The following is a 20,499-nucleotide window of genomic DNA, read 5'->3' as shown; positions in this document are numbered from 1 at the left end:
ATTTTAAGTTGTCTTGCAATTCATCATTCCAAAGCCCAACCTGCGTCAAGCCACGTCGGAGAAAGAATGAAGTTGCCGATGACACCTATTAATATTATGAGAAGATGCCACGCCTTTGCAGATCTATTTGAGAATAATTGTTCCTCGGTCTTCTTGATGATGAATATGTCCTTTCAGGTGATAGCTGGTATTGTGCATGGACAAATGTCCACAATTGAAAGCGCTTGACACTCCAACAATGTGTAGTGATCTCCGGTGATCTTACAATCTGTAGTGATAAAATTAATCTGAGGATCAATGCACGGCGGATCATTTAATTAGTAGAGGCACCATTGTGGCTGCCAATTAGACGAGATTTCAGTGATGTCTAATCTAGGTTTAGTACCGTCAAATACGTTCAACTTCTCGATGGCTTGATCATCAAGTTGGTCTCGTTGCTTTAACATGTGGGATCCTGAGGACACGACCGTTCGTTCTGGGCATTATAAGTACGTGAACCTAGCAGCACACCAAGAAAGACCAAAGATAACAAGGTACACTGGTGTGAAATTGAGTTGAAAAATCATGTCCCTCTCAGCTTGGGAGCAATTGAAATCTAGGGCTTGATATGTGGTGGAGGATCCACAAGTATGGGATGCGAATTTAACGGTGGTGAAAGAGAAAGATTTTCAATACGAAGACTTGGGGCCGTCTATTGAAAATCCCGTGTCAATAAATCAATCAAGTCAAGAATGTTACAAGAATAGCAAGTAGAACCCAGCATCATCGCCATCTATTTCTGGAAAGAAAACATCACAATTGACAACCCATTTTTAGATAGGTAAGTTGCTCCACATTTTTCAGAGATACTTATGGTGTTAATTCTTCTTTTCAAGATAACATGAAAGCTGTTTTAAGAATCGACACAAACTTTGAAGCGAATTGAATCCATGTAAATTAAAATTTGATGAACTCTGATAGTTAAGGATTGCATAAATTTGATTCAAAGTGAAAAGGAAATGTTTAGGAAATTTAAAGAATTATCAACTCGATTCTTATAGCGCGTTAGGTTGAAGGGGAGTGAAACTTGTGATGAAATATGGAGTCAAAAAGATTTTCTACTCGAGAATTTTGAACGAAGTTACACCGTATAAGGTAAGATAAGATTGCGTCATCAGTTTGCATCCTCGCAATTTACATGTTTCCCATTGAATACAAGGTCTTGCAATTTACCTTAAGAAAACTGACATGGATCAGAATAGAATATTTTTTTTTCTGAAAAAGAAGTTCGAGCATGAAATTCGATATGGGATTCCCTTCTATGTAATGGAGATTTGTGACTTTTTGTTTGCCTCCTCCCCCTTCCCTCCGTGGCTGATGTCGGTTACATAAGCAAGGTTTATGAAGTTTTATTAAAGTGCTCCGAAATTCTACAACCCCATCAATTAAAAGCGCTACAGTCAACAAATAAATATTAAGAGGAAATTTTAATTTTTCGATCTATTACTTGTCAACAATTTCATACTAATTTTAAAATGGAATATGTGTTCTTCCAAATATAAGCTTCATTGAATATTTCATCTACGACCTTGTCCATTTTGATAAAAGTTGTTTCTCTAAAGAGATGATGTCTGCTTCACAAGACAAAATCAGCAATTCTTGATATAGAGAAACCATAAGCCGACAGTAGCACTGTCGTCGACCACAAAAAAAAAAAAAAAAATGTAGCAAGATCGTGGGACTTTACCCTAAATCACGTAATGAGGGAGGAAAAGCTTCTCAACGCCGTCACCTTCCCCCACCATTTTGGTCCTTGCTCTCTTACCAATTTGTTCATTCTCTGAGAGGAGGATGCTAAGAGTAAAACTGTATGAAATCCAATAACATTACAGTAACCTAAGAGCTAGAAGAGGACTAAACTAACTCAAGTCTCTCCCTAGATAATACTAGATTGTGCGGATATATAACAAATACACAAAACTTTTCCAATCAAATTGTGCATGGTTCTCTAAACATCACCAGTATCACCAAAAGGAAAACTAGTGGAAATTATTGGAACACTTGATGAAGCCGTGAATGTCTCTAGTTCCATCTCAGATTTGTCACTGTTATTTGGCACATCCGGTGGGTAAAAAAGCGGCTTTGGAGGCATTTGAAGTTTACCAATATCTCCTTCAAGCATTTCCAAGACTTTGCTCATTGGAGGCCGGTGGTCGGGATTCAATTGTATACACCAAAGTGCAACTATTATCATCTTTTTTATCACCTTCCTTTCGTCTTCTATAACTTCTTCCATTTCGAAACTTTTTCCTTCACCGACTTGGTCGTACACCCATGATGGAAAATAAATTTGGCTGGAGTGTTCTGCATTTGCATTTATATTCTTCCTTCTCCCTGCCATTTCCATGAGCAACATCCCGAAGCTGTAGACGTCCGCTTTGTAAGATACACCACCAATGTTCTTATAGAACAACTCGGGTGCCATATATCCCAATGTCCCTCTTGCGGCAGTCAATGAGACTATACTATGATCAATGGGATAGAGTTTCGCAAGTCCAAAGTCAGAAACTTTCGGAGTGAAATTCTTGTCTAAAAGAATGTTGTGAGGCTTGATATCAAAGTGTAGTATTTGCATGTCACAACCCCGATGTAAGTATTCAATTCCCCCGGCCACCCCAAGAGCGATCTCATATAGTTTCATGTAATGAAGATCACCTTCCTCAGCAAAAATGTGCTTATCCAAAGATCCATTTGACATGAAATCATACACGAGAGCTTGATTCGATCCTTCAAAGCAAAATCCGATGAGTTGCACGACATTAACATGGTGAATTCTTCCAATAGTAGCCACTTCACTGATAAAATCTTGGCCATGGGCCTTGGACTGCTTCAAAATCTTGATGGCCACTTCGTTGCCGCTTCTGAGCTTTCCTTTGTATACAGAGCCATATCCCCCTTCACCTAGTTTGTGCTTAAAATTTCTGGTGATCTTCTTAATATTCCAGTAAGAGTACCTTATGGGCAAAAAATTGTTGTGAGCTTGCAAAAATTCTTCGATGTTCTTGTCCATTGCTAAGTGCCTTCTTCTGTATGTGTAGATTAGAAATATCGCGACAACTGGCATCCCAATTACAAACTTCACTGCACAGAAAAGCACTAAAGAAAAGTTTGATATGTCAGAATAAGTTTTTCTTTTCATTATCATTGTAAGAACAAGATAATTGCGGCTTACCTAATGGTACTGTAAAATCCCAAGCAATCCAAAATGCAATATCGTCGAGGACGCCTGTGGAAGGAGCGAATGGTGTGAAAAGGAACTGAAGTAAAAGAAGTTTGGAAAGCAATAGTCACCAAGGAAACAGAGTAGTAGCAAGCTACTCTGTGCAAGTTGAATCTTGTCCAAAACAATATGAGAAGGTGCGATGCGTGCATTTACAAATATGTGAAAATAACAATCCTCGTGTTTTTACGTAGATGATAGACGATACAAGAAACTCCTTTGGCTTTGTTAGCGGTCGACAAATCTAGAGAAACACTGCTTTTCGTTTTTAGGCTCCATTTGTTTCGTGGAAAATATAGCATTTTTGGAAAATATTTTTCAGAAACCATTGTCCAAGAAAATGACAAAATTTTCTGTCGTATGGCTAAAGTCTGAAAATGCTCTAAAAAACGATTTCTACCGTTTGGCATGACAATAATTTTTCTAGAAAAAAGTATCAAATAATTAGTATTTTTAATTATTTTACTTTTAGTAACTTCTTTTAAAAAAATTTCCCTTTTTCTCTTCTTTCTTCTCTAAGATCGTCGGCTTCTTCCTTCTGCTGTAATTTCTTCATCAACCAATTGCTGGCCACGCAACGGCCGGCGACCGGCCACAATCAAGCTGAACCTCGCCCCGGCGCGCCCGAGGCGGCGAGCTCAGGCCAAGCCTCGCCGGCCTCGAGCAAGGCTTCGAATCGCCAGATCCGGCGAGGCTCGCCCTGAGCTCACCAGCCTTGGGCAAGGCCAAATCTCGCATTGCCGGCCTCTCCAGATCCGGCGAGACGAGGCTGCGCTCGACGCCGACTCGCGAGGCCACGAGCTCCAAATCTGATGAGTTCGCTGCAACTCGTGGGGTCTTGATCTCTCCGTGACTCGCCGAGGAGGTAGATGAAGGAGGCGATGAGGGAGACATGGCGGCGATAGGCAGCATCGGCTCTGTTGGTTGGGTGAAGAAGATGAGGAAAAAGGAGGGTCTCAGAAAGCAGAAGGCCGCGTGAAGAGGGAAAAGGATGAGACGACGTGAGGGGAGAGGGCAGGCACAAGTTTGATAGGAAGAAATTGGAAAATGATTTCCTTCCTTTCACAGATGGAAATCATTTTCCATGGGTTTAGAAAGAACTTTTTCGTTGACCGGAAAACATTTTCTTTGACCATGTATTTTCTACCCCCAAACATTGGAAATTGGGAAAATTATTTTCCAAGAAAACCTTTTCTGTGAAACAAACGCAGCCGTAATGGATAATTGTTTTCCTCCTATTGATACGTGACAACAACAAAGCAGAGTACTTGAATTCGCACAAGAAAGGAGTACTTACCGCCAAAGTAGTCCATGGATCCGCAAACCTGACCTCCGGAATCGCTCGTTGATAAGCGACTGGAATAAAAGTTGTTATAGAAATGAAAGTAGCCATACAAATTGAAGTAGCAGAAGACAGTTTTCTTCACTGAAGATGGAAGACCGTAGCTGACAACAAATCCATCGGCCATGAAGCTATGGATTTGCTCGTAGTTGTAGGAGCTACTGTTAACGCGTTGTCCAACCGGAAAATAATCTACCCATGTCCACCTGCTAATGTTGCAAAAGTCCCTAACATCCGATGCTTTTGGATTGAGCAAAGCATACAAGTTCCAATTCGATGACGTGTTGGAAGACCCCTCGATGCATGGACCCGTAGCGATATAGAATGGAGAACTAACCGGCTTTGAACAGTTCATAATAACCAATGTATTTTGACGAATGGTGCTGCTCCGGAACTTATAGCCCAACACAGAATTACGGGGGAGAGATGAGCAGTTATCCTTTTGCAACCCGTCGTCGACAAACCTGATTTCGCTAGCGGTATAGTCGATAGACTGCACATAGTATCGGCCATCATAGATGTAATGAACAGAGCGATTATCTTCACAAGTCAGGTCGTATCCATTGGTACCCCATCTGTTTGGGTTGCTTTTCAATCGAAACGGGTAGCTTATATTGTGAATGTCACCACAGGATGAAGCGTTCCGTTGATGATTCAGCTCGACACTGGTAGGCCTTGATAGAAATAGAACAAAAGCGAGTAGAACCACTTGACAGATATTCATGGAGCCGAGAGCATTAATCATGCCTCTGTTTGTCTTCAGGCAAAGAGAAATTGGTAAAGAATTGCTTGGTGGGTCTGGAGGAGGCGCAATATAAAGAGATTGAAAAGAGATTGGATGATCCTTGTTTGATTGGAGACTTGGGAGTCGCCTGGTCTTATATAGAAAGCCCGAAGTCAGTCAAAGTCAAGAAATTAAAAATAGGGGGATATCTGAAGGGACGCATACTATTAGAATTATTGAAAACAACCCCAATCGCCATTAATTTAATGTGGATCGGAGTTTTTTTTTTTTTTTTTTTGGTCGAAAGGTCGATCGGAGATTAGTGAGTGAAATTGGTACAATTACCTCAAACCAGTTTTGACAAAAAAAAAAAATACCTCAAACCAGTGACATTAATCTGTTCATTTCCACTTCTAATTAACTCTAATCGATTGACATGGTGAACCAACTTTGTTTCGAAATTGATTAGCGGTGTGAGGTTGATCGAGTTACTAAAGCTGCATTTGTTTGAGTGGAAGTATTTTTTGGGAATTAGTTCTCCTAACTTTCATCCATTGCCAAAAAAGCTTAGTCAATGGAAAACGCTTTCCAATCAATGGAAGATTCATGCATAAAATTAGAAAATTATTCTTAAATTTAAAGAGGTGAAAACACCTTTTGGAACTGTTTCTCTCCAATTTTTTTTTTTAATTTTGACATTATATATTTTATTTTATCTTTTTTTCATTTTCTCTCTTTTCTTTTTTCCTTCTCCCTCCACCAGCAATTAGACCTCGGTAATGGCCACGGATACGAGCCGGCAAGCTCGAGGCTCGCTAGTGGCCACCGACGGCCGGTCGCTACGTAGGAAGAAAGAAAAAGAAAGAAAATAAATAAATAAAGTAATAAAAAAATATCTAAGAAATTGAATTCCTTTTTTATTTGCTTGAGATAAAATGATGAGATTGAAATTATTTTTCAAATGAGATCTAAACACCAGAAAAATATTTCCGATCACATATCACCAAATAAAAGGAAATTAATTTTTTCCTAAGAAATTATTTTTCGAAAAGTATTTTTCTTAAACATAAAGTTTTCCTCCAATCAACGTAGCCTAAATTAAGGAGATTGGTTGTAGCGTGACTACTTCATTTTATTGAAAATTGAGTAAAACAAAGAGTTTCAAAGTAAGAAAGTAGGAAGAATGGGCGGATTTGATTTTTGAAAGCTCACGAGAATCATGCTTTCTCGCTTTTAGATTTATTTAGTTATAAGACATTTTGTCGTGTCTTAGGTAGCCCTTGCTTTTGAGCTAAGACGAGGATGTAACATTGATACAATTATAATTAGTACGTCCTCCACGAAACTCGACACTCGTTAAGAATGTTGACAATAGCGATTATAATTTACGTACTTAACACTTGTTGTAACTTAATCAAACGAGATTTTGCCTCTCATTCTCGCACGATAATTAACAACTCCCACAAACTTTCTAACATTGTCCATAGACTTTGGAGTCAGATAGCGCCTCCTCCTCCTCCTCCCCCACCCACCCACCCCCCAAACACCCAAAAAACGTTCAATGACCTCCATATACAGCGCGCGCATCTTGGAAGTTTACACCCATTGAAAATTCAAAAGTTTCTTCCAATCTCTTGCCGTGCAGTGATGGTTGGTTCCACGTCCCATCAAAGTCAACAAACAAATCCATCTCTCTCCCCATCTTCTTTCTTTGCCCCACGAGTCACGGCCATGAATCGGTGTCTGGTTTTGCCTTGAAACTTCTTCTCCATGTCCATGTCACGACATAGTACTTCAGTTTTGATGCAGTACCATGAATCCATTTCATGATCGCTGCAATCTTGCAGATATATGATTTCTTACCTAGCCATGGATCCGCCATCAAAGCAGTATGGCTACCTCATTTTAAGCTGTCTTGCAATTCGTCATTTCAAAGCCTAACTTGCGTCAAGTCACGTAGGATAAAGAATCAAGTCGCCGATGGCATCTATTAATATTATGAGCAGATGCCGCGCCTTTGCAGATGTTTTTGAGAATAATTGATCCTCGGTCTTGTTGATGATGAATATGTCCTTTCAAGTGATAATTGCATTGTGCATGGACAAATGTCCAAAATTGAAAGCACTTGACACTCCAACAATGTGTAGTGATCTCCAGTGATCTTATGATCTCTAGTAATAAAATTAATCCGAGGATCAATGCACGTCGGATCATTTAGTTAGTGGAGACACCATTGTGGCAGCCAATTAGCCGAGATTTAAGTGATGTCTAATCTAAGTTTAGTACCGTCAAGTACGTTCAGCTTCCCAATGGCTTGATCATCAAGTTCGTCCTGTTGCTTTAACATGTGGGATTCTACAAACATGACCGTTCATTCCGAGCGTTACAAGTAGATAACCCTAACAGCACACCAAGAAAGACCAGAGATAACAAGGTACATTGGCGTGTAATTGAGAGGAAAAATCGTGTCCCTCTCAGTTTGGGAGCAATTGAAATTTGGGGCATGATATGTGGTGGAGGATCAACAAGGATGGGACGATTTTGAATACGAAGACTTGGGGTCGTCTATTGAAAATCCTGTGTGAACCAATAAAGCAAAAATCAATCAAGTTGAGAATGTTACAAGAATAGCGAGTAGGACCCAGCATCCTCGCCATCTCTTTCTAGGAAGGAGACATCACAATTGACAACCCATTTATTTAGCCGTGTGACTTTGCTTCAAATTTTTGGAGAATTATTTTTAGATAGGTAAGTTACTTCACATTTTTCAGAGATACTTACGGTGTTAATTCTTCTTTTCAAGATAACATGAAAGCTGTTTTAAGGATCGATACAAACTTTGAAACGAATTGAACCCATGTAAATTGAAATTTTGTGGACTCTGATAGTGAAGGATTGCATAAATTTGATTCAACGTGAAAAGGAAATGTGTAGGAAATTTAAAGAATTATCAACCCGATTCTATAATCTACAGGAGGAACTTCTCCTGAAATCGTTAGAGTAAAATATGGGAAGTCTATAGTTGTCTCACTATCTTTGGGAAGAATCTTATGGCACGTTAGATTGAAGGGGAGCGAAACTTGTGATGAAATATGGAGTAAAAAACATTTTTTACTCAAGAATTTTCAAAGAGTTAACACCGTACAAGGTAAGATAAGATTATGTCATCGGTTTGCATCTTTGCAATTTACATCTTTCCCATTGAATACAATGTCTTGCAGAACTGAAACGGATCATAATAGAATTTTATTTTTTCTGAAATTCAAGATGTGAGTTTTTGTTTTGCCTCCTCCCCCTTCCCTCCGTGGCTGACGTCGGTTATATAAGCAAGGTTTATGAAGTTTTATTAAAGTGCTCCAAAATTCTACAACCCTGTCAATTAAAAACGCTACAGTCAACAATTAAATATTAAGAGGAAATTTTAATTTTTCGATCCATTACTTTTCAAGAATTTCATACTAATTTTAAAACGGAATATGTGTTCTTTCAAATATAAACTTCATTGGATATTTCATCAGCCTAATACCAAAAAAAAAAACCTCCAACTTTAGCATTTGTGACAATTATATACAAAACTTTTTTCTGTCTTAAAAAAAACCCACAACTTTTAATTTATCACAATTCTACCGGTCTAATACCAAAAAAAAACCCTCAACTTTAGCATATATCTCAATTATATCCGAAACATTTTTTTGTCTCGGAGAAATTCCCAACTTTTACTTTTATCTCAATTCTACCACCGTCGCCTATCCGTCTATAATCACCATTATTTAGTCCTATGTTGCTTGAATTTTCTCGCCGAACTTACTAATGAATCTTCAAAATTTAGATATGGTAAGTTTTAGGGACTACGAGATTTTAGATCGTTCATCCAAATATCTTCATGTCAAGCCGTTCTTTGGGATATTTAGTGCCGGAGAGAATACGAAGCGTGCCGTCTTGAGTGACTCTATATCTCCGGGCAATATGTAGGGGAAGCAAACAACAAAAAAAGGAGTTCTGGAGTTTTTCTATGTCAACTTTACTGAGATGTAATTCATCAACAATGTGTAATGGACGGAAGGCTGACGGTAGTAGATTTGAGACAAAAGTAAAAGTTTGTATTTTTTATGAGAAAAAAAAAGTTTCAGACATAACTGGAACATATGTTAAAGTTGAGGGGTTTTTTAGTACTAGACCTGTAGAATTTGGACAAAAGTAAAAATTTGAGGTAGAATTGATACAAAAGTAAAAGTTAGAGCTTTTTTATGAGACAAAAAAAAAGTTTCGGATATAATTGTCGCAAATGCTAAAGTTGAATTTTTTTGGGTATTGGGCCTTCATTTCATCTAAGACCTTGTCCATTGCGATAAAAGTTGTTTCTCTAAAGAGATGATGTCTGCTTTGTATAATGTATATACGCATATTTCTAAGGAAATTAATTCGCAAGCCAAAATCAGCAATTCTTGATATAGAGAAATCATACACGGGTAGTCGCACGTTTAGTGGCAAGATCGTGGGACTTTACCCTAAATTACGTAACGAGGGAGGAAAAGTTTCTCAATGCCGTCACCTTCCCCCACCATTTTAGTCCTTGCTTTCTTACCAATTTGCTCATTCTTTCCAAGGATGCCAATTAGACGAGGTTTAAGTGATGTCTAATCAAGATTTAGTAGTGTTAAGTATGTTTAGTTTCCCGATGGCTTGATCAACGAGTTGGTCCCATTGCTTTCTGGGCATCACAAGTACAAGACGCTAGTAGCACACCAAGAAAGACCAGAGATGACCAGGTCAATGGTGTGTAATGGAGAGGAAAAATTGTGTACTTCTCAGCCTAGAAGCAATTGAAATATGGGGCCTGACATGTGGTGGAGGATCAACAAGGATGGGATATGTATGTAATGGTGGTAAAAGGAAGAGATTTTGAATGCGAAGACTTGGGTTCGTCTATTAAAAGCCTGTGTCAATCGATAAAACATAAATCAATCAAGTCGAGATTGTTACATCTATAGCGAGGAGGACCCAACATCATCACGATAGAAACCAAAGTAGCGATAGAACAAATCCCAAGCTGTTGGACTAGAGTACTTGAGAACAAATCCAAAGGCCATCATGCTATGGATTAGCTCGTAGTTGTAGGAGCCACTATTAATTGGCTTAGGAGGCACGAGATCCTGCGACACCCATGTCCAACTGTGGACGGTGCAAAAATACCTGACTTCCGATGCCGTCGGACTGGGCAGAGCATACAAGTTCCGAATGGATGATGTGTTTTAAGAGTACAACCCCTCGATGCAAGGACCGATAGAGATATAGAATGGAGAATTCACATGACAAATATAATTTCATCGTAAATGTTGTACGGGTTGTCTAGACAGAAATCGTACATGAAGTTTACAACCCCCATGAATGACAGGAGAGAGACAAGCACTTATCGTTTTGCAGCCCATCGCCGACGAATCTGATTTGGTGGGTGTCATATTTGACATAAAACCGACCATCATGATAGTATAGAACGGTACGATTATCTTTCGTACTTCGGTTCGCTGCATCTTTTCGAATCATTCTTTAGTCGATACGGGTAACTTATACTGCAAATGTCATCACAGGATGAAGAGACACAGTGCGGATTACTCGACGCGGCATCGGTAGTCATCGCTTGCACTGATCGTGCCTCCCTTCGTCTTCGTGCAAAGAGAAATTGGGAAAGAATTGCTTGGTGTCCGGAGGAGAGCCACGGTACAAGAAGATGGACAAAAGATGGGATGAACCAGTCAGTCAACGGAACATGTCTAGTATAACCAGTCAGTCAACGGAACAGAAAACGAAGTTATTGCCTTTGGATGATCCTCCTTCATCGCACGAGTCACCATCATTGGAAAATTGATGAATAGCTTTGACGAACAAGATCAAAGATAAAAACTAGCTTGCCTCGAAACTTCTTCTCCGCGTCACGACATAGCACATCAGCTTCGACGCAATACCATGAAACCGTATTTTGCAAGTCCAGTGATTTGTCACTTCCGAATGGAACGATAATTTCGTTACTCTTTAGATAAATCCACTGACTTGTTCTTGTTTGTAGTGATTTTTTATTTGTTTTCGACTCTCAAATGTATTAAAATCATGAATCCAATAATCTGCAGAAATACAACTATCGCAGACTGAAAGACAGTTGCGAATTCATACACAATCAGAGTAGAAAAAGAGGTGGGTCAAGAAAAATTCTCACTTTATTTCCAGTTCACTCTGGCAGAAAATCAAAACTAGTTTTTTTGTTTTTTTTTTTTTCATGTCACAACACAGTACAGCAGTTTCGATGCAGTACCATGAAACCATGACAGCATGCATGAGAAAGTCTTGCTCTAAATTTCTTCTGCAATGACATCTATATACAGAATGTAGAAAAGCAATGCAGGATAACCAGACTCAGGATAATACTTGAGAAATGCAGTAGAATGAGGCCACGTACTAGGAATATCAATGTCCAGCCATGAATCTGATGAGTTTGCAGCATTCGATAATTACTGCAATTTCGCAGGTATAGGATTTCTTACCTCGCCGTGGTCATATTCCACCATCAGAGCAGTATGGTTAAGTCACACAGGAGAAAGTATAAAGTAGCCAATGGTACCTGTCATATATGAATGCCATGCGTTTGTAGATCTCTTGAGGATAATTGATCCTCGGTTTTGTTGATGATGAACGTGTCCTCCGAGGTAATCCTGAACTCACAGTCATAACACTTATAAAACGATGTAATTTAATCAAAGAACGAAATGGAGAGAAATGATATTAGATAATTATATATTGTAGTTTGTATTGGTGAAATGACTCTGGATCGTAGATGCCTTTCGATCACGTTAAATCACTGATTCTGGCCGTCGTTGTCCAATAAGTAGGAAATCTATCCTGAATTGCAAGACAAAGGCAACCATGTCTTGATGCCTCATGCACATTGACAGGATTACTTTTCAGTGTCACCACGTCTTTCAAGATTTCAGGACTAAAAACAGAAACATGTGAGAGCAGCCAAAGGAACATTGCTATCTACTCAAGGTGGATTTCCTTTGTAATTGACTGTTGCCTAAATACAAAGACCAGCCACTTTTCTTGTTGTTTTGACCTTAAAATGGAGCGAACTCAGTCATTTCATTCAACTGGGCATGGGCCAACCATTTTCTTCAAACTCCAAATGGCTTTGCAAGTTTAGGGATGAAGAAAAACAATGACTTTCTATCTTCACCTAAGGAAGTCACAGCTAGAATTTCACCTGATTGAAAAAGCAAAAACCTTGAATTCATAAAGCTTTGAGAAACTCAGCACAATTTCCATCAATTTGGCCATGAACTTCTGCGGATGAAATTTAGCAATCCTATAATTTTTGGGCTTCGTGCACCAGCTCTTTGAGCTTCTTCTTTCCAAATCTCTCAGACGAAACACTCAGCAGCTTGTTGATCGACATTCCTTCACCTATAATCTTCTTCTTCACCTCATATCTATGCTTAATTCTACTATCCAGTTTATAACCCAGGAATGCAGGGAAATCCAATAGCTCCTCAAGGTCGCGTCCCATCTCCCCTACCAAATATTCCACTTTCTCCTCCAGAGAATCAGGATTATATTGAAGTATCTGAGGATGCTTCTTACTCATGAGAAGCACGTCTTCACAGGAAAACCCGTAACTCAAGAAGAGCTCAATCACCTTCTGCATATTCTCACAACTTGTCCTAGTCACAGCGCCTATTGCAACTGCGAATTCCTTGGTTCTGTACTTGTGACCAATTTTCACCAAAAAACCAAGCTTATAAACAATGTTCCCCTCAAAAGATAGACCCAAAAACAAAGGGGCTTTTGTCAAGAACTTGAAAATCTCACAAGAGTCCAGTCCACATTCTTTGAGAAAACGAATTCTGGGACGCAATTTCCTCTCCCTGCTTGCGCTAACAATGTTAGGAAACACGAGAATGATCCTGAATATTTCTTGATCATCTAATCCCGCAAATGACCTCAAAAACTCTACATGGCTTTCCACGTGTTCCACACGGTATTTCAAAAAGGTAGGCAGTTTGCGCAACACTGCCCAGGTGGCGTCCTCATCTCCTCCGCTAAGTTCTAGGAGAAACTCCACTCTCGGAATCAACTGGCCATCCATATCAAAGTTAAGAATGGGGGGATGCCTCACAATCAACTCAACCCCACCATAGCGGCTCAAGAAATGAACGAGCCTTTCAATTTCTTCAAACGGCTTAAAACACAAAGCCTTCGTCAAATTCACATTGTTGAGAACGTGAACGATCTTTTCTCTAGGAATCCCACCGTCAATCAGCAAATTAACCTTTTCATCGAATCTGACTAGGAATCGCGGCTCTGTTGACATAAAGAGACGCTTGAGCTGCGCTGGGTCAACCTTTCCATCTAAATTGTCGCGCACGAAGAGTATAAAGGGATCAATTTCATCTGCTGCCAACACCGAAGGGCATTTCGCAACCAAATGGCATAGCTCAAGGCCACTGATTCCCACAGATTTCAAAGAGGCGACACGAGCCCGCAACGATCGGATAGATTTCCGCCTCAAACCCGGGTCCCTGGTCACGAGAGATTCGGTCTCTTTTTCATTGAGCCCGAGTTCTTGAAATAACACATGGAACGCCCCTGAAAAGGCAAGACTTTAACAAGGAGTTCGATCAGATACTGAAATTTCGTTCAAGAACATGAACTGTTTGATAAATTGTCTCTGAGAGTCACTCACCCGATTCGAACTCGACATTAGGTGATGAGTTGACGCAGCGGCATTGCACATGAAGTAATGGCGCTCTCAATCCGATTCTGGACGGCAGACCCGAATTCAGCAAAAGGGACGACTTGAGGGAAGAGATTGCTGCGGAGTGAGGGACTGAAGCTGAAGGTAGCGAGTACTGCGAGTGGAGAAAGAAAGCAGGAGGTCGAGGACTCGTCAACATGAGCCCGAGCAGGAGAGAGAGAGCAGTCAATTACAGCTCTCTGTGCAGTGCGTCCCCCGGAATGACGGATGGATGGAGATGACAAGAGGCTAGAGGCTGGAGCTAATGGCGGGCGTTTTCAGAACTTTGAGCAGGGCCTGGCTGGGAACAACTTGCCCAAGATCCGACCATGAACGGGTCTTATCGTATCTCACGTAATTACGATGGTCGTTTTAGTTTCATGCGGTGTACACTGCACACTAACTAGTTGTGTATATATATGTGTTAATTTTATGACAAATAACATCTTGACACGAGGGTGATTGGCTCATCCATTCTTTTACGAGGCTACAAATTCAATTCACCTCATAAACGAATCTTTTAACGGTTGAGATTTATTGAACATTTAAGTTGAGCTAAACTAATGGATCCATCAATCTCAAAACTTTAGGCCTAAGTGTTATAGAATAACTATCTCTCGAAACAAATATGCCAGACGTGGGAACCATCATAACATCATCTAAAGAAAGTCGCTAGTTGAACTCATCCCTTTGGCCATGAATTCGTCCTTTTCTCTTGACCTTTCAAATATGGAACTGAGGCACCGACGGTTCCCAAACTTTTGCAATACATTCCATAAAATGTGGCATCCTGCTTGGCAATTATAAATTTCTCAAAGAATATATTGCGAAATAAACATTTCGAAGATATTAAATAAGCAAATTCTTTTCATGAAACCAGACAAACGAGAGAGAGTGGCAAGGGGAAGATGCTGTCATGGCCAATATGGCGCCCCCAGCACCCAACCACGGTGAGGATGCCGACATCCCTCGTCGGGCTTAGGCAAGCGCAATCCGCCCCAGCCGCCACGTCTCGCCGAACACGGACGACGCACAGAAACTTGATGGCCATGAAATGCCTCTATTGGAATTAGATGGGCAGATAATTTAAAAAGGCCTAGATGTTAGAAAAGCCCGGGTATTGACACCTAAATTTTGGTCATCCTTTTTAGTCATTAACCTTTGCATAAAAATTAGGGATTAACTTTAGTCCTTACAAAAAAATTATTAAATCATCTTGCATATAGTTTGCACTTAGTTCATTTTATTTTATTCTTATAGCATGCATGTAGTTGCATTCGATCAACGATGAACGAGATAAAACATATTGGACTAAGTGGGCGGAGAAAGAGGAAGTGGGCGGAGAAGTTGTTACACAAGGAGATTTGATCGGATTTGTCGGTTTGCAAAGAGATCACGCGAAAATCAGAATTGATTTTTTGGAACAAAAATATTTGAACGGATCTATTCAGTTAGGTCAGAATATTTTGCGAAACCGAAAAGATACGATCGTTACAACGATTATTTTTAGGTTTCCTGTGCCTATAAATAAGACAGCTTAGCGCACGTTCAAGGAAGGAAGGCCGCACAATTTTTTCGCACAGCCACGTTGAGAGTTTTTCGGGGATGGAGTGTGCAGAAAAGTCAAAAGGGGGAAGCCTTCGTTCAGTTAAAAAAAAAAGGGACTTGACAATAGTATAGCGCAGAGAGTGGGAGGCGGCCATTCTTGGAGAAAAAGTGAGCAGTGGAAAGGTGAGAAATAAAAAAAGTACGAGAGGAGAGGAGGATGTCCACGGAAAGTCAAAAAAAAGAAAGTGATCCAATTCTCTGACATCTCCACCACGTCCAAGCTACGTAGATCAATGCCTCCGCGACGTGGGAGAGTTCTTTTTTCGTAGATTTTCCAACGTGGCCCCGGATCGCGTCACTGTCCTTGTCCTTGCATCTCCAGCCGCCTCCTCCGCACACGACGTGACCTCATCATCCGGTGTTGTTCTCCATCGTCCAGCAACCTCCTCTTCGGCGCTACTGATCCAGCACTAATCTCTTAAAGTTTAGACTCAATTCGAGCCTGAACGGTGGCTGTTTTGGGACGCGAATCTGTCAAAGGTGTGCTGCTGGGAGTTTGCTAAAAAAAAGGTGAGTTTTCTTGATTTTTAATCACTGATCTATATTTGTTTAGCTGATAGCATGTGTATACGTGCATGATCTTGATTGAAGGAATGTTGATTGGGGATAAAAAATCAGAGAAGTTCGTTTTCATGCTCAAAACCGGAAATTAATGAATGATTCACCGTTGAAAGTTCAGACCTCCTCTTTGGACGAGTTCGTTTTAACCATGGAGTTGCTTGAATAATTTTTGAGAATTGATGTGGAAAACCATTTTCTCAAAAAGCTAAATTATTCGGCGGTTTTAAATGGTTCACTTAAAAAGACAAGGTCTGACTTACTTTTGGTAAACTAAAATTGGAATTTTTGGCACACATGCAACCTACTTGGCCGAATCATGTCGTGGATAATAACCATGAAAATTGGACTAGATGAAAAGAAATCAAAGTTTGTGAGCATGATGAGGCCAAAATTTGACATGCGGATGGGATTCGTTGCAATAATTATCTCTTGATATACTGTGTTCATCCAATCGTTTGTTTGATATTGTCTCGAATATTGCATATTCACTTGCCTAGTCCAAAAATTTTGTGTCTTAGATGCTCATGAAGTATTTTTGTGATATTGCCTATCCTAGAAAGTTTCATGATTGCATTGCGTGAAAGTGGATATTTAAAAATAAAAAAAATTCAAGTTGATTGGGAATCTTTTCCTAATCCGCAACTTGCCACCCGAGCAAGGATTTGAATTCAACCGTTAACCGTAAGATTACGGATTAAAGATTGGATTCAGATATTTGCGAATGTTTTCAAAAATCGGTTGAGATATCCACTTTCTTGATTGATTCGATTGGCATAATATCTTTAGAATGAATATTCTCTTGCGTGATATTTAAAATTCTAAAAGATATTGCATTGCATTTTAGATAAAAATTGCATTAAAATCATGTAGATATTTGCACGTTAATCTAATTTTAGAACAAGTTAATTTAGATTTGCATTTTAGGATAGAACATGCATATTTGCATTGATTTTCATGTCTAAAATAATTTATCTTTAATATGTTAGGGATTAGGCAAACCTGAACCTTAAAATATGTAAGATAATTATCTTTAGCCATATTTTTATTTAGGGTCATTCGTTAATCCGAAAATACCAAAAAATAAAATAAAATAAGCTTGCCATGTCATTTGCATGCTAGGTTTGGAATACGTAGAATTTGCATGTTGCATGTTTCGATCTTTACGTCGTGTAGTCATTTTAATTAGATCATAACATCATTTGTACATTAGTTTCATTTAATTGCATGTCATCTAGGTTAGTTAATTAAATTAATTTCATATGCATGCTTAGGATTTCCTTGCATTTAATTTAATTCATTTGCATCCTAGATTAAATTCATGCATTGCATATAAGTTAGTCTTTATCCCATTAAAAAGCAAAAACTCCAAAGTGAGAACAATTTTTCTTGGCATATGCTTTCTGCAATTACCTCGACTTCCGGATGTTCAATTAATTGATTGTGCAATTGCATGATAACCTTTGTTAGTGACTTAGGTTAAAATCAATTAATGTTGCCTGACAAAAATTTTTCATGAAATAAAATGGTACCGAAAGGGCGTTAGAGTAATCTAGCGTAATCAAGTCCCCGGACTTAGAATCTCCGGTTCGTAGAAGTAATTTAGTTCTCCCGCTAATTTACTTAGGTTTCTAATCGACCTACCAAAAATGATTAGTGGCGACTCCAATTCAAATATCTTTGCATGTTAAGTTGCGATTTGGTATGGACTTGGGAGAGTCCGAGTTAGGTTAGTTAAATAATTAACCCGATAATCCATTAGCCTAGAAACCTGATTTTTAGGTCGCGACAGCTTGGCGACTCCGCTGGGGACTTTACCTTGATTTTTTTCGAAAAAAATTGATTGATTAATCACTTTAATTTTCGGAAGAATTAAAAGGAACCTTAGTGGACTTAGGCCAATAATTTCATGGGAAAAACTGCATTTTTGTCCGGCAATTGGATTCCAGGTAAGTCTTAACTCAAGTGTTAAATGGTTTTGCAAATGGGAGATATAAGGGGTGGATTGTGTGGCTAACCCCTTTGTTTTGCAGGATTGGAGTTTGGAATTTTTGTGATTATTTCTTGCAATTTTTGAAGCGGTGGTTGCATATTATTTGTTGTGCATGATTAATTGCTTTAGCACTACACCACACAATAACCCGTGGCTGGACCCGGGCCACTAGTTTTAGGATGGTATTGAGATTGGTTCTAGCGTTCACCGTGGGATCATGGTCGAAAGTTAGTCCAAATTCAATCCCGAATCTTTTTCCAAAAATGAGTTTCAAAAATTAGAACTCATGCCCGGTAGGATTACCGAAGCAAGAGTTATGATTTTTAACTCGAGAAGCCGAAGTGAAATGACCCTGCTAATCCTGGTTACATCGTAGGATTACGATTAATCTTGATTATGTGCGCGAGATTGTCGCCTTGCCGCAAGTCTTTTGCTTCAATTTGTCAGCCTCTAGGATAGATAGAATAAGGTTAACTCACGAATCATGTGCATGTCCATGTGATTGTTTATCTTCCTATCCTACGGTAATGTATGCTCCCGAACTTTATCTTGTCTTATGTTTTTTTTTTTGGGTCGGTCCATGATACTTAGGTTTGTGGCACGTGATCTATAGACAATGGGGCATTCAGATCTCCGTTTCGTGTACGTTCCGAAGGCCGAGTTGAAGCAGATGTGGGGTCATTTGAACGCCGATGCACGGAATTATGTCCTTAGCCGTATGGGTAACATGTTGCCACTTTTGGACATCGGATTACAGATCGGGGTTATGCAGGCACTTGCATATTTTTGGTGCCCGGATACCGCTACCTTTATTCTAGGTAAGCACGAGCTCACTCCGACTTTGGAAGAATATAGCATTGCCATTAGAAAACCTTTAGACAATGATTTAATTCGTCCTTGTGTGGGAATTGATCCAGTTCTCTTTTTAGCTGAATTTTTGAAAGTTAGCGAGAATAAAATGAGAAAAATTTTGAAAGAAAAATGTCAAATGTGTCCTTTCTCATTTCTCATGGAGCGTTTTTATGAAAGCAATTCATATTTGCGAGGTAGGATTTTCATTCTAGCTTTCTTTGGGCTTGTGATTTTTCCACTTCAAAAGAATTTCATCAATCCATCCATGGCTTGGATAGTTAGGCAAATTTGTAGTGGAATGAATTTCATTAATGCTATCCTAGCTGAAACTTTCATATCCCCGACTCGTTTCATAAAAAAGGAAGATAAGACATTCCATGCTTCACCCGAACTTTTGCAAATGTGGTTTTTCTCTCATTATGTTGAGTTTGGTTCTAAGATGATTATACCTCGAATAAGTGAAAATGAAAATCCAATTGCAAAATTTCAAGAACTGCAAGGAGATTTTAAAGGATTGTCTTATTCTCAATGGATTGATTTACTTAAAGATCCGAGTCCTAAGGTTTTCTTATGGCAAGCTATATGGTTCCGAGTCTCCGAGGCCCGTTTGTATCGCGGTGAGCGGAAGCCCATACCCTTGTTGGGTGTTACAGGTGTGACAAGATATCATCCTCTTCGCGTGGTACGACAATATGGGGTTTTGCAGGACATTCCACCACCACTGGGGCCTAATGCTTTTCAAGTCCAATTCATTGCAGCCGAAAAATATGCAACCGAGCTCAGACATATCGATCAAGTTTGGCTTGAGTCCGAGACTCGCCAACTATTGCTACCCGAAGCGGAGCCCGAGGGAAAGGAAAGGCTTTATCATGCTAGAGCCCAGTATATCCAGCATCATTTCATACCGGCCCCTATGCTCCCGAAGTTCCCATTGATGCCCGTGAAGCCCACTCGTGAAGCCGAGATCGAGGCCTATGAGAAGAACACGCAGAAGGCTAAGAAGCAAATGGAGACCTTGGCTAAGGAAAATGCACGACTTCGGAAAGAATTGGAGGCCCGTTCGTCTATAGATCATGTCCTCACAAAGAAGAGAAAAATGACTTGATTGCCATGTTTAGGAGTCATTGTTTTGTTCTTAGTTAGTTTCATCCTAGTTGTAATTGTGTTTCATGATTTTATGGGCTTTTCTTATAATAAAGGTTACTCTTCAGATCGACATTCCGGTCTTCCGTTATTGATCATCAATTCGAATTTAAGTTCGTAAATGGGATCTTTTTCAATCATTTTTCGAATTGACATGAATTTTCTCGTGAGGATTGACGAAATTGGAAATTTCCTGATTTAATCCTTTATTTCGTTTTGGGGTCTAGAGGATGTCATG

The 20,499-nt window shown here is 39.5% G+C and overlaps 2 protein-coding genes across 2 annotated transcripts in view; both read right to left on the bottom strand.

Annotated features, from left to right (window-relative positions):
• Positions 1–1,987: 1,987 nt before the first annotated feature.
• Positions 1,988–20,499, bottom strand: part of LOC115731842 (rust resistance kinase Lr10-like) — a 65,953-nt gene continuing 47,441 nt past the window's right edge. The window contains exon 3 of the mRNA XM_048281828.1: positions 1,988–3,135. Coding sequence (XP_048137785.1) covers positions 1,988–3,103 — 1,116 coding nt within the window. The 5' untranslated portion in view covers positions 3,104–3,135. The remainder of the gene's footprint in view (positions 3,136–20,499) is intronic.
• LOC125315885 (transcription termination factor MTERF8, chloroplastic-like) lies at positions 12,460–14,475 on the bottom strand. The gene is made up of 2 exons (XM_048281990.1): positions 14,057–14,475; positions 12,460–13,959 (listed from the first exon to the last, which is right to left on the bottom strand). The coding sequence occupies exons 1-2, from the start codon at positions 14,265–14,267 to the stop codon at positions 12,680–12,682; spliced, it is 1,491 nt and encodes a 496-aa protein (XP_048137947.1). The 5' UTR covers positions 14,268–14,475; the 3' UTR covers positions 12,460–12,679.

This window comes from Rhodamnia argentea, chromosome 7, assembly GCF_020921035.1.
Source record: "Rhodamnia argentea isolate NSW1041297 chromosome 7, ASM2092103v1, whole genome shotgun sequence".
NCBI classification, from domain to species: domain Eukaryota; kingdom Viridiplantae; phylum Streptophyta; class Magnoliopsida; order Myrtales; family Myrtaceae; genus Rhodamnia; species Rhodamnia argentea.
The sequence above is the reverse complement of the archived record's forward strand: the minus strand, read 5'-3'. Positions and strand labels throughout refer to the sequence as shown.

What these genes read in the sequence shown, in the direction of transcription:
- LOC125315885 (XM_048281990.1), bottom strand. Translation starts at nt 14,267, where the DNA reads ATGTTGACGAGTCCTCGACCTCCTGCTTTCTTTCTCCACTCGCAGTAC. An exon ending in TAATGTCGAGTTCGAATCGG is followed by an intron (nt 13,960 to 14,056) that starts GTGAGTGACTCT and finishes TTGCCTTTTCAG; the next exon opens with GGGCGTTCCATGTGTTATTT.